The sequence below is a fragment of the Salvia hispanica genome, chromosome 2 (genome assembly GCF_029641045.1).
Source record: "Salvia hispanica isolate PSC_SH4W2 chromosome 2, Shi_PSC_v1, whole genome shotgun sequence".
NCBI classification, from domain to species: domain Eukaryota; kingdom Viridiplantae; phylum Streptophyta; class Magnoliopsida; order Lamiales; family Lamiaceae; genus Salvia; species Salvia hispanica.
Genome location: NC_142693.1, coordinates 12,293,943 through 12,321,183, shown reverse-complemented (window position 1 = coordinate 12,321,183; position 27,241 = coordinate 12,293,943). Strand labels below are relative to the sequence as shown.

Below are 27,241 nucleotides of genomic sequence, written 5' to 3'. Positions count from 1 at the left end.
GGCCGGAATCGGTCCTAAATTAACAGAACCATCTATTTTCACGGTCAACATCATTTAATCAAGTTTTGACCAAAATTAAATTACTAATTGTTATTAAATTAACACTATCTTAGCCAGCACCACTTCCAACCATCTAGGGCTGGGAAAAAATACCGAAATACCAGTCTTATCGTACCGAAAAAATACCAAAAATACCGAATTTTCGGTACACCGTGACTTTCGGTACGGTATGATACCTAACCGAAAGATTCCGGTAAGGTAACGGTATGAATATTCAAATACTGCGGTATCGCTGCATACCGAAATTCGGTATATACCGCAAATTAAGTTATATACCGTAAAATAAGGTATATACCATAAAAATATAAACACAATTATATATAAAAAAAATTTATATGTTTGTAAACTATAAAATCTATTGTGAAATATAATTATAATTGTGAATAAATTATATTTAATTTTTTTAAATTATAAAATATAAATATTATTCTAAAAACTCTAAGTTTCTATTTTAGTTGATGTTGAAAGTCAGGTATACTGCAAAATTATGGTATACCAAAAATGAGGTATGGTATTGGTATGGAAATTCTTCATACCGAAAATAAAGTATACTGTTCGGTATACTGAAAACTTTGGTAAGCTAAAGGTATGACTATTTTGCATACCGTATTTACGGTAAGGTATACGGTATGGTGGTTTCGGTAAGGTATACCGTACCTACCCATCACTCCGCGTCCTTAGCCTCAAGCAAAACCGCTTCACCGGTCCAATTCCGGACCTCTCCAACCTCACTGCCTTAAAACTCCTCTTCCACTCTGAAAACCGCTTCTCCGGCGAGTTTCCGGCGTCGCTAATTTCACTCTCCAACCTCTACCGCCTTGATCTCTCCCGCAACAGATTCTCCGGAGAAATCCCCCTCTCCGTCAACCGCCTCACGCATTTGCTCACCCTCCGCCTCGAGGAGAACTCCTTCTTCGGCGCAATTCCCGATTTACACCATCTGAATTTGCAGGAATTAAACGTGTCGGAGAATAAGTTCACCGGAGCTATACCTAGCTCGTTTTCTAAATTCCCTGCGTCGTTGTTTTGGGGGAATCCGGCATTGTGCGGGACGCCGCTGGAGAAATGTGGTAACATTGCGACACCGGTGAGCTCTAAAACGATGGTCTCCTCCTCTCCGACTGCAATTCCGGCAGAGACTAATCCTAATTCTCCGGCGAAAGCGAAGCATAAGGGTAAATTTAGCAACATTACTATAATTGGTATTATAATTGGGGATTTATTTGTTCTAGGGTTAGTTTCTCTGTTTTTAATTAAAATGATTAATTTTGGTCAAAACTTGATTAAACAACGTTGACCGTGTAAAATAGACGGTTATGTTAATTTAGGACCGATTCCGGTCCGAGTTCATTTGTTAGGGACCAAATAATAAAAAAAATAATGTTCATGACCAAATTGATAAAACGATCATATGTTTAGGACCACTTTTAGTCTTTACTCATTAATTAATGGTTAATTAGCAAAATAAAAATTTTGAACTTGGCCCAAATCAGAATCGACCCACATACCAACTGGACCTGGGTTCAGGCTAGGCCCCATTACATATACCAAAACCCAGGCCCGACCTGGACCGCTACAGACATGGTCCTGGCCGGGCTGGGCTTAAATGTTGCTGGGCCTCTCCAGACTGGGCCGGCCCGGCCCACTTGACACACCTCTATTTGTGCATATATTGATTTATAGTACTCCTAAATGCATGATCATCTCACCGTCGTTTTAGAGATCCACACATCTAGTTTTGGATACTCAAGGGTTTTGATATGATTTACTATACATAGGAAGTTGTCATATGCATTTTGGAGACACGTTGTTTCCAGTTTTTTAGTAAAATATACTATACACTTTTGTATTGTGAAGGCCTAAAGTGTATGGGCTTTACAATTAAATAACTTAACCAAGCTTATGCCTAAAACAAATGGGTTCAGATTAATATCTATTATTTGGGCATTTTATTCGCATTAATATATTAAGATATTAAGCCGAGCCCAAAACCTTTTCAAATGTAATAGGCTATGTCTAATTTATGCACGACCTTTCTTTAGTGGAAAATTTAAATAAATAAATTTCATAATAAAGGAGTAGCATTTATAATTTTATATATAGCGGGGCATTTGCATGCCCCTTCTAGGCTCTAGCTATATGCTAGATCCACCTAAATTATTCATTGCAATAACCAATATGTTTGAGACTTTACATATGTACACAATATTATACAAAAGAATCAATGAATCATGGGAGATGAACTCGCCAGTAATCAACCCTAATTTCTTTCTAATAATTGAAAAAACTAAAGATTTTTGTTCTTGATCACCTAATCAATGACTGCGAATGCTTCAATAGGTTGCTGCATAGTACATTTTTCACTCTAGCAGTCATCTGTCACATACATGTAAATCAAAATGTCAAAAATGTGAAAGTTTTTGATAATATTAGTAATAATAATAAATTAACAAATAATTTCACAAACCTTTCCAATACTTTCTCTAGCATAAGGTACAGCCCTCTGATACCCTGAAGAAGTTGATGTAGGCGATTTTCTACTCATTTTTTCTGAACCCTTTATATTCAAACTAGTTGGGCTAGACGATTGCTGCAAAATTGAATGTTTTTAGTCATATGTTACGACGCATTTTATATGTTATATTGATAAAAACTAAAAATTGATAAAATAAAATAAGAGAGAAGTTTGTAACCTACCAATAAGGATTTACTTCTTGTTGTGACATTGGGGCTGTTTGTCTGCCATTGCCAATTCAATGCACTTGGAGGAAGACTCGATTCCTAAATCCAAATTCACATTTAAAATATATGTCACAAGTTAATTAATTACCTAGTAACTACACTTGATCCTCTTTAAATAAAAAAAACTACTCCTTGCTGTATTCCAAAATAAATACCAGAAATAGCACGGTGGCACAATGCTTCAACACCTCCAAGTTCATTCTTACATCATCCAAGCTCCTAATTAAAATGCCAAAGTCAAGAATAAACATTTCTCCTTCCATAAAAATAGAATAGTAATATTATGAATTATAGTAATATTGATTACCTGTGCTTCTGCTCGCCAAGCCCGAAATAATCAGCCAAGGTCGCCATCTTTCAAAAACATAAAACCAATATCAAAATAAGCACAAAAATTAAAATACAAATTGAAGGTTATTCTTAAATTATAGATTAATCTTTGACTAATGGAACTTAAATGGACTTAAGCATGTATATATGATCATTGAAACCAATCATATGCCCAGAAATGCTTTTTAAACGATGAAATAAATATCAAAAAAATATTGGGATATTGGTCTTAAATATCATTAATTTTGGGCAAACTCGGTATTTTCTATAAAATTGAAAGTTGTTTCAAAAATCACAAATTTTAAGATTGGTGGTGATCTTCGATCCCGACAATTCTACCAGACATATTTAATCCAATTAGGCACATTTCATTCGACGTCGAATTCAAGAATTAAGCATTGAAATTACATCATTTGATATATATAATTCTGACTAAGCCACATAGATTTCACGGCTAGGCACATGGTATCAGAATGAAAAGATTCTATTTGGGCCGGGTCAGGAAAATTGCTTGCTTTCAAAAATTTGTGGTTTTTAAGACCATTTTCAAATTTAATTTAAGAATTCGCTGATATTTATGATTTTTAAAACCAATAAAATTATTAAAATTGTACAAATATTTTTATATGTATGTTATAATTATAAAAAACCAACCTTCATATTCCCAGCTCTTCTCCCAAACTTCTCCCTCAAAACTCCCAAAGAATCAATGATTCCAGCAGGTGAAGGCGCAGGTTTATCAATATCACCAAACATCTCCTTGATCCTAACACAATCGAATCTCTGAATATTATGCCCCGCCCAGATTCTCCCATCTAGAATCTTGAATATCTCGTCGGCCACCTCGGCAAAAGGAGGCGCCGCTGCGGCCTCTTTCCGCGTGATCCCATCGGGCCGGGCGGGGCGGGCCCCCACGGCCGACAGATCGCCCGGCCTGATGAGGGTGCAGTAGCTCTCGAGCTCCACAAGCTTGCGAGGGCAGACGACGATGGCGCCGAACTCCTTCACCCAGAACCTCTGGCCTGATTTCTGCGGCACCGTCGTCTCTAAGTCGAAGAACACGATCTCTGTGGTTGTCTTTGGAGCTGCCATTTTTTTTTGTTTGGAGTTTGTGTTTTTGAGTTTGTATTGTTTTATTTTTTGGAGGGAGAGAGGGGTTTTTAAAAGAGGGGTTTTGAGTTTTGCATGAAGGAATATTCTCTGGGGTTGATTGTCTTGTAATTCAAGTTAGTTTTGGTTAAGGTTTTTGGAGAAAGTTGTCCTTAGCTTCTTGTTGAGGAACTAAGTTTCCTGTTGCCAAGGAACACCATTGCTAATACCAAATACTATCTTTGTAATTTGATTATTTTATAGGATTTTTTTAATTTAAAATTAATATGATGGGGATATTATTATATAGCTATTTTTCCTGTAAAATCCTAAATTTTAAATTTTGGTTTTGCATACCTATTTTATAATCCGTCTACAAATAATTATTCTAATTTTGCAACCAATCAAGATTTTCACTCTAATATAGCTTGATATTAATCATAAACAATAAATTAAAAGTATTTGATTTAGTATAAAATATGATGTTGTTTAGTGCCTAAAACATGGTATAGTTTTGGTTGACATTGCCATGTAAATAAATTATCAAGATATGTTAAGGCTGCAATCCTGATTGATTGCAAAATGAGAAAAGAAAAATCAATATTTTATTTGTAAAATTAGAACAAATTAATTGTTTTACGGAGTAATTATTAGGGGATCAAAATCAGAATTTAATGAAAAGTTCAGAATTTTCAGAAATTACTTTATTCTATAATTGTATAGGTGTGGGGTACATATTAATTTATGAAAAAAATAGGTAAATAGCATTCGGATATACTTTGGGGAATGGTTAGAAATAAAATCTGGGAAAAGGTTAGTTAAAATCTTGATTCACTATATTCCATGTTGAGTATGCTAAACGAAAATGTACACGAAATACTATTGCTTTCGAGGTGGGGCTCTGTGTGCAGACGTGGCATTCAAGTACACGTTAACTCTTTTTGACTTGTCAAATTGGGTAACCTTTATTTTAATTTGTAACTATCTAATATTCAAACTCTACAGAAACCTAGCAATAATTCATTCAAATTACTAAGGATTGATTTCATGCACATTTTATAATTGTCAATTGTGAATTTGTGATTCTTGTATTTACACATTCTAGGACATTTCTTTTACTTCTCTTGTGAGTTCTTATACTTTGCGCTATTAATCATTTCATAGTAATTTACTTAAAAATAGTGGAGTAGTATACACTATGAATAATTCAAAATTCAATAAATAACTGAAATGTTCATTTCTCAATAATCCAATCATAAGATATAATCTAATGCACCTACAAATTAATTAATTTCTGTAAAAAGAAATTGAACAGCTAAAAAGTTGCAACAAAATTTAAAAATTTCATTCCAACAAATTTTAACTATAGTTAATGTTGTTTTTTTTTCTTTGATAAACCCGGACTCAGGCAAGAAACGATGCACCCCTCATGCAAGTTTTTATGGTTAAAATAAGAAAATCCAGTCTCGTGTTTTAGAAAGACAAGGATGCACCTCATCTCCAGGGGAACACACTACAAGAACTGCTTAAATTCTCTGTTTTTGCAACGTTGTCATATAAAAATCAAGACTTGCTTAAACACAAATACAACTTGTCGGGCTTACTACAAACCAAAAGTAAATAGAAGAAAAAGTGTACAAAGAAAATAAACTATAAACAAGTTGAACTACGAAAATAGAAACTACAAAGCTGTATTTTAAGCCAAGTCAAGGAGTCCTCTTTTCGCTTGACAAGATGTGCACGCGGTAGTGCTATTGAATCAGGCGCGTCGTCTACAAAGTTGAACTTGCCTGAACAAGGTTCGATGAACTAGAAGAGGTGATGACAGAGCTTCAATGAGAAGAATGCACAGAGATGGATTGCGCACTACAAAAAAAGCGCCCATTTGTGAGCACAACAGTGCTAGCAAAACTGTATTAAAGTGCTCGCAAAAGTAAGTTTTGCTAGCAGATTGCGAGCACCATCGCTGCTAGCTATAGCGCTTGTAGCAAATTTGTGAGTAGTTTTTGCGAGCAGAAGTTCTTTGCGACCACCCTTTTGCTCGCTAATGGTGGATGTCGACCAAACTATGTATGTGCTCGCAATATTCCTAGCACCTCCATTTTGCTCGCAAATTTTCTAGCACCTCTTGTGCTCGACTATTTAATTTCAGCTCTTTCTGCTAGCAACATTGTGCTAGCAAAAGTGCCAGTAGAAAGAACAAAATTTTAATATATTTTTTTATCTAATTATTATCTGGATAATTTATTAAATAAAAATTATAATGAAATTGACAATTAATAAAAAACAAAATCCAAAACTTACATAAAATCAAAAAGATTGTTTTACACTTTCAGTTTTTACTAATTCGGTTAACCTTTTCAGTAAGATTCAACAATAGTTCTAACGTCCTCTCATTTTCTTTCTCAAATTCAGCGCGTAACTCCATTTTTTGACGTGCTAAAGCAGCGTCACGCGCTGCACTTTGACTATCCAGCTCCGCTTTCAACACTGCATTTTGCATCTCCAGCTCCGATATCGCTGCTCCTGCTCCGCACGCATATCAATAGTGATTTGCTCTCGCATTGCTTGTAACTCTTCCGTGCTAACGCCTGAGCCCCCAGTGGACGAACTGCTAGCATCGGGGAAATAAATGCTTGTGGCCTGTCCAGCTCCGGGAATTTGCTTTCTCTTCATATTATTCACAAAAAGGTCAACGAAAATGCGATCAAAATCTGGATCTACTTCCCCTGCAACCCGCAACTCATCAACTCTTGCCTTAACTTGCTCCTATAAACATGTATAATAAGACTTCAAACCAATGCAGTAACTAAAAGATACAGATATTAATCAAGTAAAAGAAAAACAGTAGCATCAGAACAGTAGAATCAGAACTAAAAGAAGAAAACAGTAAGCATGATGCCCCTTGTTTGCAGAACTAAAAGATACAGATATTAATCAATCAAGGTATGGTCTATTCCAACCAATGCATGCACATGCTATATACGGTCTATTCCAACCTGTGTATGACCCTACAACTCTATAAAAAGCAATACATTGCTGCCAAATTCAATCTGAAATGGTGCTAACTGCAACTCTATATAGAAAGCAATAATACATAGCTGCCAAATTCAATCTGAAATGGTGCTAAAGGATTTTATCCGCTACTCTCATAAATCAAAAGAGCCAAGAAAACAGTTTAATACATGAAATGAGAAGATGGTGAGGTTTCCAAACTACAACACCTCTTATTTCAAGAGTGATCAAGAATCAGATTTGTATAGCACACTCACATATATGCTCATCACCATCAGTTCACTCCTTCATAACAAACCTTTTATTTCAACAGTAATGATATCAGCAAATGGTAAACCCCCTTCAACACTGCCTTGGTTTTTCATGAAATGCTCACATAGAATCAATCATGGAAGCATAGCATAGATGCAAGGCAGTACCCATTTTTCTTCATTTAAAATCCCAAAGATGCAAGACCAAAAAATGCTTGATATCTTATTTAATTTCATATTTTGGGGGTGATCATCAAAGGATCAAGTGATTATCATAGTCACTACTACCATCATATTCATATTTACAAATTCATCATACTAAAGATATTTACTTCCAGCAGTTGTCACTCAAAAATTAATTATATATAAATAAATTTGTAAGCAAATTAATTTGAGATTACCATTTTTTCTATGGCGCGCTGCGAACACAACTCCCCCGGTGAATCTTTGCCTCTTCGCGTGTGTACCCTTATATAAAATTCTACAAACTTAGGCATCTTCCCATTATTCTCTTTAATCTGCAAACAATATTCAAAATGATTAACGATAATTAAAAAATGAAGAAGTTAAACTACAAAATGCAATGTCTACCATCTTTTCCACTGTAATGGCAAATGAAACAGATCCGTTATAATGTGTGCCGGGAGCTTTCTCATATCCTTGTTTACGGTTCTTCGAGCATCTCTCGGAAACCTTGATAGATGCAGCCATCTTCCACGCTTTAGAGTAGTTTTCCCACAACGCATCCGTGAAGCAGGCTTTCTTTTCCTATTTTTCAGTCTGTAGATATGATTGCCATACTTACGCTTGCATCTTGTACGAAAAGCACCTTTGGCAAGATCTTGATTATAGTTCTCAATATTGGCATGGACCTGCCAAATCATATAAAAGAAAAGAAAAAAAGTTATAACAAAATATTAAATAAAATATATAAAAATTCTATAGACTTCCCAACAAATGTTAATAAAGAAAAGAATTCAGTTAGATCAAGAAATTCTAAGCTACAATTAGAATATCAAGTAAAACATTGACCATTCTTTACGCTATGGATTATAGTTTATACAATTACCTTAAATTCTTGCCAATAGGATTCAATGCATGAATCATCAAGAGTTGCTTGTGAGAATGCGGTTGGGTGCACTATATTTTGGAAAATATCATTCAATATGTTCGCCACAGCTCTGGAAGGGTGCAATCTGCATATAAATATATAGTTATAAACTTTAAAATTTATAAAAAAAGATATAAAAATATCTATCCACTTACAATCCATCATTCCTGAGATGAATGAATATACGACCTTCTTGATCATGTGTAGGATGGTCCTTAACTGTACCATTTCCGCTCACTGTATCATTTTCCTCCACTTCTTCCTCTTCGACATGAATTTCTCCCTCATGAGCATTTTCTTCATCATCATCGAGAAGAGCCAACCTGCGTCCTCGTCTTGTAAATCCTCCTCGCATTTTTCTATCCAACCTATATGCATACAACTTTAAACAATATTAATGCATACAATTTTAAACAATATTCTGTGAACTTATCAGTAACATCATGATAGATTAATATAAACCAAGCTATACTCACCAATAAGATGAAGCTTCAGTTAGGCCTTTTAGTCTAGGGCCAGTAGCAGCCGATCAACATAAACTACAAAAGAATAACCAGATTAATAGAATGCCAGGCAGTTTAGTTCAACCTTCATTTCACACAGTCACTAAATGAGGTTAATTAATTAGGTACTGACAGTAAAACGATGTTATCAAATTCTGAGGTCCCCCCATTTGAATTTACTAACACATACACATAGATAAACAAAGAAACATTTCATATAAAGTACCAGATGTACCCTATAAGCAGAGAAAATTTCATTTCTTATTCTGAATGGATGTTATTGTCTACTTTTGAAAATAAAGCATATAAAGTAGGGCAACAGAACAGGCAAGTAGAGCAGCCAATGTATGATTATCTTTTTTTATTATTACAAGATCGCATCCACTTTGTGAGGAGCAAATTAAAAAGGAAACAGCAATATATAAGACATAATAACCATAATCAGCTTGATTAAATGACTCATCAAGATCATAGCTAGAAAACTAAGAAGATGGGTGCAAAACATCAAGCTAGAGCATTAAACACTGTACGTTTCAGGTAGACATCTATACAGTCCAAATGACCATTAGTTGATATAATATCCTTTGCATATCTCAAACTCGAACGCAACCTAAAACGAAATCTTCTATAGCTGCTGTTTCAACAACTTGAGGGTCCATTTCAATTACTTCAGTTTCAACCAAACAAAAAACTACAAGAGGCATATAGAAACTACCCATCCTTCTCAATATGCAATGGTCCAATTTCATCAGCCAGCCCATAGGCAATTGATGAACACCCAGGCCCTGAATAGCACACAACTCAAAACAGTAACACATGAATTTAAAATGGATGTAAGATCATATAATCAGTCAAAAAGATGAAGCACAATAAAAGCATATCATAGAGATCAGATCCACTTCCATTCTCCTCTAATTCTAAACAGCATCATCACTATATTTAAACATGTAGCAAGTAAGAAAAAATTAAAAACTTGAAAACAAAAGTCAAAATGGAACTTAACATACAACCACATTTAGAAGATGAAAAGCATAATTACTACAAGCATGATGTTAGAGTTGAGTCTAATACAGATAATTATTCAAAATCTAGTTTATTTTGCATGTACAAGAAATCAAAATTTTCATTTCCCAAAGCCTTGTGGTAATAATAGCAAGATCTTGTAAAATTCTTAACAAACAAACGAAAGCAGAGATGTAAAATTAAAATTAGTATATATGAGTTGTTACCAGAGTTATGTTAAACGCTGAGCTGAGATTGAGATGTTAAACGAAAGGCACCAATGAATTCTCCCTGCCTGAACAGCCCCCCTCTTGTGCAAAACAGTAGTAAGTACAACAATAATTTTTGACTTATGCAATTCAGATATAAATTTCCAGCTGCATTTTAGTTTTTTATCAATAGGCTAATGGCTTTCAAGCTAAATAGGTAGCCTAACTAAAAATATCACACAGAACTATGAATGTTTGATTAAGATCTCCAAAATCAAATTCAGCAACTATTATGTATTGGTGAGGATCAGTGAATCGGTGAGAGAATCAAAAACCCTCTTTAAGATCAGTGAATCAGTTGTCATGGTGAGGATATATCATACGCGTGTATGATATATCGTGAATTGGTGTCGAAATGCATGGTATGACTACCCTCTTTATGGTCGAAAGCATTACGGACGCGTGCACAACGTGAATTTAGGCAACTTAGTTGTACTTCGGTCCATTTCTGTGATCCGAAAGAGTTAAGCTAGGCCCGAATAAAGTCCAAGCCCCAAGCTCAACAACTAGGCCCAAAGAACAATTCAAAGACCAAGATTGCTTTTATATTACTACTTAAGCAACATATGTGTACGGGGGCTAATGCAACAATGACAAGTAAGAGTATTGTATCCCATGGAGACCAAGTGTATCAAAAGAATTAAGCTAGGCCTGAATAAAGTCCAAGCCTCAAACTCAACGACCAAGCCTAAACGAATAGTTCGAAAACCACCCAAAGACCAAGGGCCGCGACCAAGCCTAAAAGAACAGTTCAAAAACCACCCAAAGACCAAGGGCCCATGGATTTAGCTCCGGCATGCGGCCATGACGAAGACGAGCAGGCGGCAGCGCGCATGTGGGCTTTATAGCTCATCCTTGTGTACATAATTAGTACAAGTAATAATTTAGCCTCCTATATACAAGATTAATGAATGTTATTTTTTCAATGTGGGGTCAATTAACATACACATTAGTTAATCTTAAAACTCTGTATTATAGTACATTAATTAGTTTATAAAATTAAATATAGTAGAAATTGATTTTGATTTAGAAATTATACAAGATTGATCTTTATCATAAATTAGAATAGATTAATATTTGGGTTATTTTGTCAAAATGATATACGGAGTAGTATAAATACAACATACACTTTCAGAAGAGTTACACAAGGTTGTGATCTCAAAATTCTACAAGAAAAGCTTGAACTTGACGTGGAGATTCGGTTTGGGCCCTTGACTTCGAATTTTGAGCCCAAAAGTAGAGACTTCAGCTTTATTTCAATTTAAGACCTTTATTATAGTGCTATGTCATCAAGAATGTAATTAATTCTCAAACACTTGAATAGTAATATGCCCTTGATTTATGTAAGGCTAAAGAAAACTTGGGTGAGCCGAAATGGAGAACAGTATCTTATTAAAACAATGTACAAACACTCTGAAAATCTAGGCTTAACAAGGGAAAACATATGGTTTCACAAAAATGGCAGTTTTAATCATGTGAGTATGTAGATTGATAGCTTCTCTACTTTTATTATTGATCTTGATTATAAACTTATAGATGAAGTTCACTTGATGGTAAGAACATCCTATGTTCGTCTAGTCCGGCTAGAGTTTCGTTCGAACCTTCTAGTACGTCCTGCAATTTGCAACATCAAAATGTAGTCCGTTAGCCAATTCTCGTGACAAAAATATTACTATAAAACATACACTTTCGATAAGAAACTAAAAAAAAGAAAAGAAATAAGAACCTTGAAATGAGTGGAGTTCTCTGGCTGCAATAAAGAAGTGTAGTGGTTCTTCGACGAATGGAACTGTTGAAAAGCATCATTGCTCACAACATTGTTCGAACATCCTTCAACGGTTTGGGCATTCTCGTTTCCACTTGTCTGAGAAACGGACTCATACATCGTTGGCGATGATTGCTTCCTAAATTTACGACCAAACCATTATTTAATTAGTACGGTTTGGTTTTTGATTATTATGTTACATTTACTTCAGTACATGCTAGTTTCACTTCATCGATACACATAATAAATGTGCTTTAGGGTTTATGAAAAATGTTTATACCTTAGAGTAGCGGAACATGCATCCAACCCGAAATTAATGTGCTCAATATTAGCAAGCTCCATTCCTTGATCGTCGTCGTTCTCCAGCAAGGGCTTCGCTCCATTTGTATGTGCTTCGGTTATATATTGTACAACTGTATTTATTTGCTTTTGCACACAAATTTTATAAAATTACTCCTTAGGGTTACTATTTTGTTGAATAAAATTTGCTACAAGAGTATTAAACTTGCACCTGTATGGTGTCTTGGTAACTTGATTGCTGGCCTACTTTGTTCATGAGATTCCTCTGTGATAACATTATTAATTAAGGGTAGAATTTTATACTCAAATTTTTTTTGAAGAAATGAGATAACACTTGCCTTTCTTTGCATGACGCGGCGCAGGGCTTCCTTGAGCCTCACTTCGCAGAGTTCGAAGTCTCCTACACTCGTAAACATGTCCAAATCTGGCTCGAACACTCTGTTAATCAACACACAACCATATTACTATACCAATCAAACCACCAAAACATTTTCTATCTATTTATTTTTAGGACCACCTAAGTTCTTTCTGAGTTTCCGCAACTTCTCTTTGCAAATTTTGAATCTCTTTTTGTATTTCCTGAAAATTAAAATGAGATCATTATTTTTTAGTATTTCAAATAAATCATGTAGTAGTATCTTTTAGGTTAAATTCTGCATACCTCAGTATCAGAGCCAGGAGTTGCGGCACTAGAAAATATTAACAACAAATATCACTATCACTAAAAATTATAAACATACTTCCATTGGAAGATAAAATCTTTTCCAATAAAGATGAAATCTCCATAATTTTTTTTGAAAAAAAGTACCTTTGCATAGCTAGATCCTTTTCAGTTTTTATTTTCGTTAATGTATTCACTATTTGCTGCATCAATTGAAAAAATAAAGTTATTAATTCCAAACATATAAAACAATTATTGGAATACTATTTCATTTGCATGTACCTCTCTATTTGCAATAATCCTGCATTTTCCAAAAAACACATTGTTATGTTGCAATAAATCAGAATTAATGAAAGAAAATATAATCTAAGACGCTCACCCTCCTCTATCACGATCGGAGAGATTAATGTAACGATATATCACATCCTCAACTCTATGATAAAAAATGCAGCAATGATCATAAATATTGAATAATAGTAGAAAATATATAGGAATATTAATTTGATCAACAGTAATTACCTTTTCCTACCGGAAAAATGGCTGAGTCTGCCGGAAGGGGAGAGCATGATTAAAGTGAGATCAATATCACATAAAACTGCAATTTCATAGGCCTTTTTAATGAGGCCGTATCGACGTTTGGAGAATGTGACTTGGAGATTGGTGGTATTCTCTATTTTCTTGATGGGGAGCTTGCTTCGTCCCATTTTTCACTTTTTTTGCAATAATCTTTGCGAATTGGAAATTGTGAATGTTTAGTTTAGTAGGAAAAAATGAGAGGTTGATGTTGATTGTTTGTTGGTCAAACCATCTCTTAACCGCAGCTTATAGAGTGGAGAGGTTGGTATATTATTTGTGAGAGATTCACTCTAAGCTTACCATCTAATCATATTAGATCATATGATATGACCATATATATAAGTGTGATTAATAATATACATTTTGGATCTTAGGTTAGATTTGTTAAATGGGCTGGGCCGGCCCAGGCCCACCAAGATCCAGGCAACTTGGGGCCTAGGCAAAGAGGATTAAAATTATAAGTTATTTTAACAATTAAATTTATAATTTTAATTTTACATTTAAGAATTCCATAGTATTTTTTGTTTTAATGTTTTATTTTCTAAAAGTTTAAGAGAAAGAGAGGAAAAGAGGATTTGACATAAAGTTATTAAAAAAAGTGAAGCAAAAATTATATTTTCACATACTCAAACTATAAGAAAATATCATACCGTACTATAATCAGCAGAGATAGAAAAATATCATATCTAGTAATTACATACCCATTTTTATGAAAAGTCCAAATATGTCCTCCACGTCTTTAGGCATTTTTTATGCAAAATTGTAATTGTAGGGATCGGTGGTGCACAATCGAACTCTACATTTGTATGATATTATCCGCTTTGGGCAAACCCTCACAGTTTTGCTCTTGGAGTACTCCCCAAATGGCCTCATACTAATGGAGTTGGGGTAACTCATATATATGCTTGCAACTCGTGTCCATTCTTCAATGTGGGATATTGTTTGTCCCCACAAGTCCCCTCAAACCAAGACCACCAGACCAAGACCACATGTTGACCACACCACCACAGGTCTTGATCGAGCTCACACAGAGACATTGGAGAACTTGCAAGCGCAATCTACCGAACCCCGAGCCACACAGGCCCCGCCCCTGAACCAGATCTCTGATACCACTGTAGGGATCGGTGGTGCACACCCGAACTCCACATTAGTATGATATATATTGCCCGCTTTAGGCAAGCCCTCACAGTTTTGCTCTTAGGGTACTCCTCAAAAGGCCTCATACTAATGGAGCTGGGTAGCCACATAGGCCCCGACCCTGCACCAGGGCTCTGATACCACCTCCACATTAGTATGATATTGTCCGCTTTGGGAAAACACTCACGGTTTTGCTCTTGGGATACTCCTCAAAAAGCCTTATACTAATGGAGTTGGGGTAATCCATATATATGCTTGCAACTCTTGTCCATTTTCCAATATAGGATATTGTTTGGCCCCACAGTAAAGAATAGTAAAAAAGTAATTACACCTTAATTCAAAGACTACTCGTGATATTTTTAAAGATAATGGACTATTGACGTGCAAGACACAATGTTTAATTAAGAACAAGAGATCCGCTGATGACGATCGACATTATTGATTTCAAACATTAGGATTAAGTATACAACTATATACAAACATGTCCAAAACAAGTCAAGATCAACCAAACCCTACACAATTTAACTACAATATAAAAAAACTACATACATGATCTATCAAATTATCTAGTACCACTACAACCCAAACACATTAATAATTTGATCCAAAACTACATGAGGGAGCATGCATTTGGATTGTCGTCGCTAAACATAGCCGTGTAGGGATCGTCCAACTTCACGGCGGAGTACTCGACTTTTCTAACGAAGCCAGGGGGCGCCTTCTTGTCATAAGCTTGGGGCGCGTAGGGCTGCGCCACCAGATTATAGGGCACGTACGGCCAAATCTCCGCCTTCTTTCCTGTCGATTTTGCCTTCTTGAGCACCTTGCCTTGCTCTACATACCCCGTCACCGTCACCTTCTGCTGCTTCCTATTTATCTCCACAGACTTTACTCCTGCATCAACCACAGACCTAATTAATTATATTTCTACACAAAATTACATTTTTTTTATAGCCAAATGAATATAAATTTAAATATTCCTACATCAACCACCACAGACCTAATTAAATTTCTACACAAAATTACATTTTTTTTTATAGGCAAATGAATATAAATTTAAAGGTCGAGATACCAGAGAGAGAAGACAAGGCATTCTTGACTTTGAGCTCACAGCCATCACAGTCCATTCTAACCTTGAGGTTTATGGTTTGTAATTGCTTCTTCCTTTTGTGTTTGTTTCTCATCATCTCTGAAATGTATTCTAATGTTCCTGATACACCCATTTTTTATAATTTCAAGTTAAAACCCCTCAAATTCTACAATCAAATATAGACCTCACGTCTTTATATAGACTTTTGTGCAGATGAAAGGGGTTGTGGCCCCTCTCCAACGACACAAACATTTTTGTAATTTAAGTGTGAATTATTTAAAAGTTATTTTAATTTTAATTTTTTAGTTTAATTTGTTTTCACTGTATGGATAATTATTTAAAAAACTGTACGTACAGATAATTATGTTTCTAATTTTGTATTGTAATTAGATATTTATCTGTATTCATGAACAAATCTGGGAGCCTAAATTACGTAATCACATCATTATTTTAATAGACCGAAAGATATTTTAAAATGGACCTTTCCCTAACCATTATTTTTCTGTAAAAGACTTAATCTTATTCCTTTCCAATCAAATATTTTATGTCACGAATTGTCTTCTCTCGAATGTAATGTTCTTTCCGTCAATTTAAAACATCAATTCTTGAAGGAGTATTAAATTTTCCGATGCAACGTAGTAGTGTGGTGATTGGTTCATGGACAAGGACTTTAGCTTTTGCGCTTTTTTTTTTATATAATCTACCATTTAGATTGATGAATTAGTCATACAGTCCTTTAAATACTTCACCATATTTAAGTAATTTAAATTATCAGGCAAAATCACATTGGCAAAGATAATCTCATTGGAGAAATTGTATAAAAAAGAAATAAATTATTTTTTGGTGAAAAAAAAAAAGAAATTATATTCTTTAACCTTACAGAATTTAGGATTAAATTGGATTCTTGACTATAAAGCTTTTGACTGTTTGATAAGACCATATAAGCCGTGCATAAAAAGTTTCAGGTGTAGCTGGATTCAATCAGTAATCAACCTATCAGGATAACGTCCAAATGCTCTGTAAAGGCCGTTACTGTCATCATATTCAAAAGAACTTCGCGTGAGTATCTTGCACGACTCAATCGGAGAGGTTATGACCATTTTATATAAGTCGCGCATTGAAAATCAAGTGACTCTAAAGAAATCGCATGGCCGAGCGAATTGAAAGACGACAAACACCCAGGCGGGCCTTTAGCGCAATTTTGGCCAATTACTCCACAGAGTTCGTGCGACCAGGCAAAATGAAGCGTTGCAAACGCCCGGTAAAGAGTTTTGCACTATTTTGACGATTTTCTCTATTTTTATCTATTTTTAAGGCTTTTATTCTTTAGTAGGAGTAGTGTGTATCAATTCGACTCATTTTTTTATGCCTAACAAGATCACAATTACATTTTCTTGCCTCAAAATTTGAATGAAAGAAAAACGTTACAAAATCCTAAAAATCAAATTTCTCGTACAATAAAATTACTCAAATTACAAATAAACAGCCGTTTGGCACAAAATGAATTGCTAGAAAAGATTTAACAAAAACTATATACACTAACACCATAAATTATCACAAACCAAAAAAATAAATTAAAGAGCAAATCAGTATCTTTTTGTGCATCAAATTTGCTAGTTTACCTCAGCTTGGCCTTCTTGGTCCTCTTGGGGCTTGTTAGACCATTGGAATTCTATTTCCAGATTCCTGGACGGGCCGCTTTTGCTCTCTGGCAGCAGTGTGTACTCGCCCGCAACTGCGCCTAGCATCACCACCCGATCGATCTGGATGGTTACCTTCCCGAACGAGCTCTGCAGGTAAAGAAACAGACCCAGTTAGAGTAGGTACGAAATCATGGTGGAAACGACTGAACGCGATGTATAAATCATGTCACTAGATCTCATTTACCTTTCCCATCTTGCTCTTGTTCTTGCATGAAATGTGAAGCTTCTGGCCTTTGGGAGGACTCTCAAAGGACCACGCAAAGCTCTCATCCCACTCAGGGTTAGGACCGGTTGATACAACCTAGACCATAGGACAGTTGAAGTAAAACAGAGGGCGTTTGAAACAAATTTGTTATGTAACGAGTGGCTGTAAAATACATACCTTAGTTTGGCGAGGGGGTGTGTTTCCAAGGGTTAGCTTGCAGTATACGCTAGCATTCCCAACGGATTGCCTCATGTTGCTTCCTCGCTTAATAATGACCACTAGTGTGCCGGGCAAACACTGCAGCAGAAACTCAGCTTTCTCCTGAAACCGTGGCGGCCCTGATTGAATCAGGTACTGTAGAAGGGGTATTGCATCTGCAGCAGCAATGGATTGCGCTCGAGAAACTTCAGCTGGGCATGCTGACCATGCTTGCCTAAGAAGGAATAGCGCATCCAACGCAGCCTCTTGAGTGGCCTCTGAGTTAGTCTTAAGAGACGCGACCAGATGAGGAATGCTTAGTGTTGCTGGCTCTGTTGCTCTAAGGCGGGGGAAGTTGCCAAAAAGTGCATTCAGAGCTTTCATATACTCTTCATTTACCGTGCCAGTAGCCCACAAGTCTTTCTCAATTGCAGCTGGAGGAACAGCGAAAATATTAGGTCTTTTGTCATCAAGAAATTAAAACTCAAGTAGCTCCAAATGAGGGAGGTAGATTTACCTGTTATAGCTCTCACAGTTTCGCTTGAAGCGTATTCTTGAATGGTGTTGTTAGAGAAAAGAAGTTTGACAAACATAGCTGCCTGGATTGACGTTTCAGGGTCGCTAGAGCTGATCAGATCAAGCACGACCTGAACGCCACCAGCTTCTGCAACAGCCCTCTTATTTGATCGGCTGTACATAACCAGGTTCTGCAAAGCACATATAGCTACTACTTTCATTTCCTCTGTAGGTTGGTCTTCGAGGAGATTCACCAATGCACGACACGCTGAAATAGCATCTGCTGTTCGGGCAAGAGCCTCGTTCTGGAATAGGTCACCTAGGGCGAGGGTGGCTAGTAACCTCGCCTGCTGACCTTGCGTTTGAGGATCCAAAAGGTATTGGGATAACGGCAAGATTGCAGCTTTGGTAACTTTAGATTCCCTGATCTTCACGTTGTTCAGTAACACCTCGAGTAGTCTGGCAGCTGTTTCCTCGCACTGATGACTTCTGAGAAGGTCCAGAAGCGCTTCGATTGCCCCACTTTCAGCCATTGCTTCAGCACTTGTAGAGTCGTCGCTCTCCAACACGAGAAGAGCACTCAGAGCACCAACGACAGTGCTCTCTGTTCCTGAACGCAGCAACCTAACCAGCACTGCAACGGGTACTTCCAAATAGAACTCGGAACTAAATTGCAGGATGCTAGATAACACAGAAGCGGCACATTCCCACAAAGCAAGAGGGAGAAGAGGATCTGAATGAAGTATGACACTCGATAGCTGGCCTACACCACCCTCTTTTGCAATTTCATTTGGCCATATCGTTGAGACATTGACGAGAGCACGAACAGCTCTCTGTTGCAAAATAGGAATGCCAGAACCAAGAATCCGTACCAGTGGAGGGATCACCTGCTGTGTCAGAGGATCTTTCTGAAGATGCTCCTCCAACAGCAAATGGGAAAGAAGCTCTGCTGCTAACTGTTGTACTGCTGAAGCGGGAGAGTCGAGCAAAGGTAGAAGGGGTTCAATGGCTTGTTGTGACGTAAGGGTATAATCTTCACGGCACTGTGGATGCTCCAAAATATTCACAAGAACCTGCAGCGCGCTATGTTGTCCATCAGGTCCAAACTCTGATCTTGTCAGCAACTGGAAGAGAGGCTCAACCACTTTTGCTGCGGAAGGACCTTTTGCAATGCTTGCATTGTTTGTGAGTATTCTAAGCAATTCAGAAAATGCAGCGCAGAGAAAATCAGGAGCTTCATGAAGGATATCAAGCACACACTCTATTACTCCAGCTTTCACCATTTCCATCTTACAGGCTGGCCTATCTTTACCCAACTTAACCAGAGCTCTTGATATAGCTTCATGAAGCAAATAGTTCCGACCATATAGGAGGCCTACTAGTGGGATGACAGCACCATGGGCAGCAACGAGTTCTGCCAGCTGGTCGTCGTCAAGGAGCTTATCTAATGCACGAACAACAGAATTGTGAGCTGGGCTATACTCAGAAACAAGCAGAGAAACCAACGGTTCTACACAGCGGGCTGCTGCTAAAGTGGATCGCATTCTTGTGTTGCCAAAAAGCACACAGCACAATTCAGCAGCATCTCCCTTAAGCTCCATAGAGTAATTCGATGAAAGGATCCTGCACAGCACGTCAACTGCATTCATCTCAACATCAGCAACTGCAAGGGCCTTCGCTGGGTTTTCATTCAGCAGTCTGATCAAGGCAGCTATAGCAGCATGCTGCTCTTTCTCCAAACCAGTACTCAGAATTTCCACCAGAGGCTGAACCGCTTGCCTGGCAGACTCGGCATTCCTTACATGATCAGCAGAAAATAAGTTTTCCAATGCTTTAGCAGCACTATATCTTGCTGCTCTTCCACCCAAGCGCAAAACTGCTACAAGTTGACTGACAGCTCCAAATGCCGATTCGTGTCTCCTTATCTCAGCTGTGCTGAACATAATGCCCAGTAAATCGGTAGCGGCTTCTTCATATGCATCTTGTGGGCCAAGAGACAGATACTTCGTCAAGCCTTCCAAGGCCCCTGAATCTACCATAGCGATTTGATTTGTAGGGCAATCTGTAGCCAGCTGGTTTAGAAGTCCCAGAGCAAGAAAAGGTGCTCCAGGACGTTCTGGAATTGGTTTAAGCAAATCCACTAGCGCTGGTATAGCTTTCCGAGAAGTAGCGCCAAGCCTGATGTCATCAACCCTGAACAATCTCTCAAGGGCCACTTGATCAGGATAATGAACCAGAGCAAACTCATCTGCCAATTCCAAAAGGTCACGTATATCAACGTCAGCACAACCAAGCAAGGAAATGAGTCCCGCCGGTGCCCCTGAATTTGCAACCGAGAGAAGAGTCCCCCTGCTTCCATTACAAACGAGACTTGCTACAGCGTGTGCAGCAAAATATCTGTTTGCCCCCTCTTCTGTCCTCAACAAACTAGCCAGTACCGGAATCACTTTCATAGTTGCATGAGCACGTATGATATCTCTATCTTGGAACAATATTGCTAACAATAATGCACAAATCCATATGCTACCATCCTCCTTATAATCAGCCTGAAGAAACAAAAGAAGAGAAATCAGTGCCAGTTTTTTCTAGACTGTGCCAGCAAGGATGTGCATCAGAATCCAAGCCATATAGTGCACTTGAATCAATAAAATAAACCACATACCAGAGAGTTATGCGAAAAGGAATCAGAAATTTTGTCGGTGAGAACTTCAATTGCACCAGCGTCCATGATCTCAACTTTGCTTCGGTCATCGCGACTAGCAAGGATAGAAAGAAACCAAGTAGCGATATTCACACCACTGATGACCGATGTACTTTTCTCAAAGTCATCTTCACTTTCTTTTTCGGTCATCCTGGAGATAGTTACGATATCCTTGCTAGCTTGATCGGCAGCAAGGGAAGATTCTGAAGAAGCTAACATTCCAACAAGAGAATGAATGAGTGATCTACTCATATTAGGTCCATTTAAGTCTTCAACTACTCGTTGATAATTGACTTTGGCAGTGCATACGAGCAGTGCAGTTCCTCCGATTTTGATCCTTGTATCTGAGGAACTGATCACCCTTCTTGTAATAGATGAAATGCATCCAGGAGCACAGGCAATAGTATTTCCAAGAATTAGGGGCTGAGCCTGGGCGAGCCGAGATAATATTTCAATAGCCTTATCCTGCAACGATGGTGCGGCATCAGCAATACATGAAACTATTGGAGTGATGCCAGTGGGATATTCAGCAAGAACAGCCCAAGCAGGCTTTACTTTCTCATCATCTCCTATGGATCTGGAGAGAAAAGCAAGTGCCTCTAGTGCCTCTGATGTAGCAACTGATCCACTGTCTGCAGTTTCAAGGAAAGAAACTATAGCAAGTACTGTTCCATTACGATTCACACATTCAGTTAAAGAAGAATCAATCTGTCGAGAACGAAGAAGGCGGGCAATTGCTGCTGCTGCATGGATTTTGCTAGTATTTGAGCCTTCACGCAACACTGTAGTAGCAGGTAAAATTATTTCTTCTGAGATAGCTTTTTCTGAAGATTCATTGTCTAAAAGGAGATTGGCCAATGCACAAACTGCTTGCTCTGCCACCTGCAGTACAGAAGAGTTAGCAAGCACCACTAACGTAGGCAAAGCACCTCTAGCAAGAGCAGCCACATCACGGTTCTCTTTAACTGAGAGAAATATAGCAGCAAGGCACCGAGATACTTCTGCTAAGATGGTTACAGATTCAGAGCTCAAAAGTTTCATGACTGATCCAAGAGTCTTAGCAGCAATGTTAGTTTCACGCAAGTCTTTTCTGACATTAAAAATTCCAGCAAGAGCCAATGCAGACCTTGCCCGAGTCTCTTCTTTGAGAGAGCTCAATATTTTAATCATTGTTTCAATTGCATCATTTGCTGCACTGCCTTCACGCACCATATCACTTAGAGGGGCCACACAGAGCAAGCTTTTTAATGCATCTAACACATAAATTTTGGACTCAGGCAAGTCGCTGACTAATAATGCAGTGAGTTGGCTGATCGTTGCTGTATCTGACTTGTGAATCAAATGATTTAAAGTCTTAGCAGCAATCTCCTTCCCATTGGGTCTTCCATTCTTTAATAGCCAGAGTAGAGCAGGTACAGCGTCAGCACTTTCAACACAAGCACGTATATCCTCACTATGGTTACAGAGGTTACCAAGGATTGTTGCAGAATCTTCTTTGGCTTTAGCAGACCCAGTTTCCAGAATTTGAACAAGTGGAGGAATACCACCAGCAGCAGTAATAGCCCATTTGCTATCATCATTTTCATGGGACAGAAGGCAGAGTAATGCAACAGCACACTCTTGTTGTTGCTCCGATGATAGACCAAGAAGAGATATTAAAAGTTGAATCCCTTCACGACCTTGAAGGGCCTGCCACAATGCACCCTCATTATTGCAAAGAATAAGTAAAGATCTTATCAACTCTTCTTGAACTTCATCTGTTGCCATTGTAATCAAACCTACAAGCAGCCTCTTTGCATCAGAATTTGCAAGTCTGCTTGCCAGTATTCCATTACCGTACAAACTGGCAAGGGCTTCTATTGTACGCTCCTGGATCAAAAAGGGCATCTGAGGTTTGAGCTGCTGTAACAATGTCTTCTCTACCTCTTCTGGGTCTGATGCTCTAGCATATTCAGCTTTGCTATCATATATCATCAGAGCAGAAGCTAATGCACCTAATGTGTCAGCTACTTGTGCAGGAGATGAACATGATTCGAGGCTTTGACCAAGACTTGAGATGACATAAGACAAGCCACCAGATATGTTTGCAAGAGCACACATTGCATTCTCTTGCAAAGCTTGGGCAAACTCGCCCTGCATGAATTCTTTAGAAGGAGCTATTGTAGCATTTATTAGAACAGGAATACCATTGGCATTAGTGATCTCCCGCCTGGCTTCTTTGCATTGTGCAGAAAGAGATTTAAGAGCAGAAGCAGCTTCAGCTCTGAGTGGAGCTTCATTATCCGGCCCTAGTAGCTTGAGGAGCAGTTTAGTAGCTTCTGCAGCCAATATTTTAGAACAAATAGATGCATCTTCCATCATCATGGATGCAAGAAGAAAGCATACATTTGCTTGAGTACTTGATTGCCCTGTTGTAAGCAGTTTAACCAGTACATCAACCCCTCCAGCTTGAACTGTTGCTGGCCAAAATCCCTCGGTGCTGCTACAAAGATTCCGTAAAGCTCCTGTTAGTAAGTGATCAACCTCATTTCCTGCCTTGAGTCCCTTATCCAATTGTTGCCACAAGGCAGGGACAACTCCTTCTGTTGAAAATATTTTTGATCCGACGTGATCCTTTGCACCACCTTGCGACACAGCATATATGGTCTTTGCTGCTGCAATTTGGCCTTCTCTCGAGTTTGACTTGAGAAGACCAAGCAAAGGGGGAATACATCCTCCAAGTAATACTTTCACCCGTAGTTCATTCTCTTTGCACAGAGAACCCAACACTACAGCAGACTGTATCTTAATCGCAAGTGATCCAGACCGAAGGAGAGATACGAGAACTGGAACCGCTTGAGAATGTGATCCAACTGCACCGAAAGCATTTTCCCTTGCGTTGATTAACTCAAGTAATTGCCTCAAGCATTTCTCTTTTTCCTGTGATGATGAGGAACTCTGCCGCAGTTGCTCAATACATTGTGCAACACTTGCTAATGTTCCATCTGGGTCCTCCATGTTACCTCGATCTCTGCAGGTAAATAAATATCATTAATCGTGACCATCAGCATAATTAACCTAAACATTAACTAAAATGAAATTGAGCAGCAAATTCAGAGTTGATATCAAACTTTTTTCACTACATTAGTATGCAATATAACGATTTCCTAACCAATAGAATTACAAAGCTACTGTTGTTACATATGAGAAACATTTTTAAGTTGGTTGTACCGTGAAAATTAGTTAACATCGAAGGCAAAAGAAAGCTCCAATAATGAAATGCTACACCATATCTAGCATTTACAAAATGTTAATCACCACAGATAAATTAGGGAGCTATTAGAGTTCAGATCAATTGTGAAATATTTGATAGGCTAAGGCAACACATGGAGGGTCAGAACGTTTATGTCTAGATATTAGACACGAGTTCCAGCATTAAGTAACAGCTTTCAGTTCAAGCTTCAAAGCACATATGACATATCAACCTTGAAGAACAAAATAGAAGATAAGAAACTCAATTCTGTGCATGGGTCAAAATAAAGAAACTACTAACCTTGAACCCATTTTCATGAGTGAGTAGGGGGTTGGAGGTTCTGAGTCATGAGGTCTACCTTCCCCATTTCTCTCCTACAACACAATATATAAAAATCTCAAACTAACATTAACAAAGAACCCTGAAAATGGACACTTTAGGAAATGGAACAGGAGCACTCAACCAATCAAATTTAAGTGATAATAGCATATATGTGCAGCCTAACAAACAATATATTGCAGGTCTCTTGATAGAAAGCAACATCAGGAATGGTAAAAATAGAAGCTACAGAAGGTATATACATTTCAGAAGCCAGCCATGAACTTCTACCTATCACTTTCAAGGAACTATGAGTTGCTAACTCAGAGTAGATAATGCATGCTATGCAACATAGTAATAGTAGAAATAAGCAACTTTAAGAATTTGTCTCAAAGCTAAAAAGTAGTAAGAAACTAATAATCTCCTTCATAAATTAAAATTATAAAAAAAGAAATGAAAGATGTAACTACTTAAGGAATCTGTTTAATAAAATTTTCCAATATGAAATATGAATAACAAGCAGAGAAGAAATAATAAAACAAGTGATTGTCGAACAGGAACAAACAAACTATGAGCAGTGCATGTGATCTGTACACTAGAAACATAATCAGAAAATTTTCATTTGGATCCAGATTCCAGACAGATCATCAGATTATAAGGTTTAACCACAGAGCCAGTCATAACTCGTAAGACAAATAAAAGGCTAGCTGAATCAAGAATGCTTACCGCGTCGTTGGAGGGAATGCTACCATTAGGCGCAGCGACCCTCCATGCTATTGTAGCCGCCAGCTTGCTGAGATTCTGAGATCTTCCCTTCAGATCCAAATTTCCCCTTCTCAGAGGCAAAAGCTAGCAGCCGCGTCCTGTTGAAATTACAAGTCAGCCTCAGCACATCAAGAAGTTGATCAGAGACCAAATCAAACACATAACTATAATCTCTCAATGAAGTTCGTTTGATAGCACGAACAAAATTACAAATACAGAGAAATTCCAGCAATCTCAATATCAAAATCCAACTGAAACGCCCCTCACTAAAGGGAACACCTTTCCTATTTAGAAATCAAATTGGAGTAGGGATCGAGTATTAATTTAACAGAAAGTTGCAATCCAATTGAAATTGATTGACCAAAAACAGTATCACAGTGACTTGTGGAGAGAAAGCGAGAGCTTCCAATCAAAACAATAAATAGGAAATAAGCAAATCCTATTGAATTGCCACTAAAATGGTTCGAGAAATCATCAGATCAAACGCATCCACGCAAAAACAGTATATCCGGATGAAATACTGCGCGGCAACGGGAAATGCGAGAACCAATAAGATCTAGCAGATGTGGAGAAAGCTCTTACTAGATTCAGCGGAAGCGCAGGAAGATTTCCTTCTCCGACAATGATGGTGAGCTGCTATAAATGCAAAGCGAGAATGACGATGTGGAATCAGCTCTATCCCCCTCTGTTAGCAACTCTCTTCCCCGCGCTCTCTCTCTATCTCTGTGTAAAATGAAATCAATTCGAGAGTTTCGTAGGTGAAAAGCGAGGAAGATAGATTGCTTAGAGAGAGAAAGAGAGAGCGTGAATGTGTGTGTTAATGTGAGAGAAGAAGAGTGACAGTGTGTGTGGAAGATTGAGACAGAGAGAGCTTTGCTGGGATGGGTGGCGCACCACCGACACCATTCATTCATTTCAGCTCGGCTCGGCTCGGTTTAGCTGAATTCTATATTTATTTAATTAACTTCATTTATTAGGTAAATAAATGTGAATTACCACTTCAAATTCTAGACCAATTACAAAAATTAAATGTGAACACATTTAAATCATAGGTTAGACTACCATAAACTTGTCTGTAAATACGTGTAGTTTCGATAACGTTAAATTTATCAATTCATTTGCCCATTTCATTCAACAATTAAGATTTTGAAAAACATTATCTCATGTTCTTGACCCATCTTAATTATGGACATAACTTTTACAGTACTATATAGAGGATTGTTTAATTAATTTATTTGGAATTATACAGAAAACTGGTAAGTTGGGCTTTGAATTTTCAATAACGTAAATGTATTAGAATCATTAGATTCATACTTCACTATGTATATTCTATATTTTAAATGGTCAACTAGATCATCGAAAACTCTATTAAGTTCATTACGGTCTTTGTGAAACACATATTTTCTGTAGAAATATAATAATATACTTTAAATTATTTTATCATCTTAACTTCGACCTCCCAAACCCATAACAAATCTACAACTCTCTCACAAGTCACACACATAGTCATAGGACTCATAGTGACATACAATTATTAAGGATGGTGTAATTTAATTATAAATTAATCAATTTCAGTGTGACAGGCCATGTGTTCCATTTATTTTGTTAATTATAAGTAATCTTGATTCTGGAATCCCACATGCAGTAGGAAGTCGATGTCCAGACTCCAGACCAACATGCCAATCATCTTACAAATATTATA

General features: G+C 37.5%; 4 protein-coding genes across 4 annotated transcripts; all 4 read right to left on the bottom strand.

Annotated features, from left to right (window-relative positions):
- Nucleotides 1–2,127: 2,127 nt before the first annotated feature.
- LOC125202539 (Polynucleotidyl transferase, ribonuclease H-like superfamily protein) lies at nt 2,128–4,258 on the bottom strand. Its single transcript, XM_048100948.2, has 6 exons — nt 3,787–4,258; nt 3,110–3,156; nt 2,958–3,021; nt 2,758–2,841; nt 2,528–2,650; nt 2,128–2,436 (listed from the first exon to the last, which is right to left on the bottom strand). The coding sequence occupies exons 1-6, from the start codon at nt 4,222–4,224 to the stop codon at nt 2,368–2,370; spliced, it is 825 nt and encodes a 274-aa protein (XP_047956905.1). The 5' UTR covers nt 4,225–4,258; the 3' UTR covers nt 2,128–2,367.
- Nucleotides 4,259–11,737: 7,479 nt separating this feature from the next.
- Nucleotides 11,738–13,853, bottom strand: LOC125191878 (agamous-like MADS-box protein AGL66). The gene is made up of 11 exons (XM_048089340.2): nt 13,618–13,853; nt 13,478–13,531; nt 13,381–13,399; nt 13,246–13,301; nt 13,099–13,126; nt 12,955–13,016; nt 12,776–12,875; nt 12,649–12,702; nt 12,418–12,563; nt 12,099–12,276; nt 11,738–11,986 (listed from the first exon to the last, which is right to left on the bottom strand). Exons 1-11 carry the CDS (start codon nt 13,800–13,802, stop codon nt 11,903–11,905), a joined length of 966 nt encoding a protein of 321 aa, XP_047945297.1. The 5' UTR covers nt 13,803–13,853; the 3' UTR covers nt 11,738–11,902.
- A 1,378-nt stretch (nt 13,854–15,231) lies between these two features.
- On the bottom strand, nt 15,232–16,054 carry LOC125202590 (heavy metal-associated isoprenylated plant protein 23-like). The gene is made up of 2 exons (XM_048101023.2): nt 15,884–16,054; nt 15,232–15,705 (listed from the first exon to the last, which is right to left on the bottom strand). Exons 1-2 carry the CDS (start codon nt 16,032–16,034, stop codon nt 15,422–15,424), a joined length of 435 nt encoding a protein of 144 aa, XP_047956980.1. The 5' UTR covers nt 16,035–16,054; the 3' UTR covers nt 15,232–15,421.
- Nucleotides 16,055–17,312: 1,258 nt separating this feature from the next.
- LOC125201656 (protein CELLULOSE SYNTHASE INTERACTIVE 1-like) lies at nt 17,313–26,402 on the bottom strand. Its single transcript, XM_048099860.2, has 8 exons — nt 26,122–26,402; nt 25,501–25,637; nt 24,757–24,830; nt 21,186–24,234; nt 18,525–21,069; nt 17,987–18,441; nt 17,789–17,905; nt 17,313–17,691 (listed from the first exon to the last, which is right to left on the bottom strand). Exons 3-8 carry the CDS (start codon nt 24,771–24,773, stop codon nt 17,515–17,517), a joined length of 6,360 nt encoding a protein of 2,119 aa, XP_047955817.1. The 5' UTR covers nt 24,774–24,830; nt 25,501–25,637; nt 26,122–26,402; the 3' UTR covers nt 17,313–17,514.
- Between the last annotated feature and the right edge of the window lie 839 nt (nt 26,403–27,241).

What these genes read in the sequence shown, in the direction of transcription:
- LOC125202539 (XM_048100948.2), bottom strand. Translation starts at nt 4,224, where the DNA reads ATGGCAGCTCCAAAGACAACCACAGAGATCGTGTTCTTCGACTTAGAG. An exon ending in CAAGAAGTAAATCCTTATTG is followed by an intron (nt 2,651 to 2,757) that starts GTAGGTTACAAA and finishes TCAATTTTGCAG; the next exon opens with CAATCGTCTAGCCCAACTAG. An exon ending in CTAGAGAAAGTATTGGAAAG is followed by an intron (nt 2,437 to 2,527) that starts GTTTGTGAAATT and finishes TGTATGTGACAG; the next exon opens with ATGACTGCTAGAGTGAAAAA.
- LOC125191878 (XM_048089340.2), bottom strand. Translation starts at nt 13,802, where the DNA reads ATGGGACGAAGCAAGCTCCCCATCAAGAAAATAGAGAATACCACCAAT. An exon ending in GAAACTCAGAAAGAACTTAG is followed by an intron (nt 12,876 to 12,954) that starts GTGGTCCTAAAA and finishes GTTGATTAACAG; the next exon opens with AGTGTTCGAGCCAGATTTGG. An exon ending in GTTACCAAGACACCATACAG is followed by an intron (nt 12,564 to 12,648) that starts GTGCAAGTTTAA and finishes TGTGTGCAAAAG; the next exon opens with CAAATAAATACAGTTGTACA.
- LOC125202590 (XM_048101023.2), bottom strand. Translation starts at nt 16,034, where the DNA reads ATGGGTGTATCAGGAACATTAGAATACATTTCAGAGATGATGAGAAAC. An exon ending in TGCCTTGTCTTCTCTCTCTG is followed by an intron (nt 15,706 to 15,883) that starts GTATCTCGACCT and finishes TGGTTGATGCAG; the next exon opens with GAGTAAAGTCTGTGGAGATA.
- LOC125201656 (XM_048099860.2), bottom strand. An exon ending in AACTGTGAGAGCTATAACAG is followed by an intron (nt 18,442 to 18,524) that starts GTAAATCTACCT and finishes CTGTTCCTCCAG; the next exon opens with CTGCAATTGAGAAAGACTTG. An exon ending in CACCCCCTCGCCAAACTAAG is followed by an intron (nt 17,906 to 17,986) that starts GTATGTATTTTA and finishes CCTATGGTCTAG; the next exon opens with GTTGTATCAACCGGTCCTAA.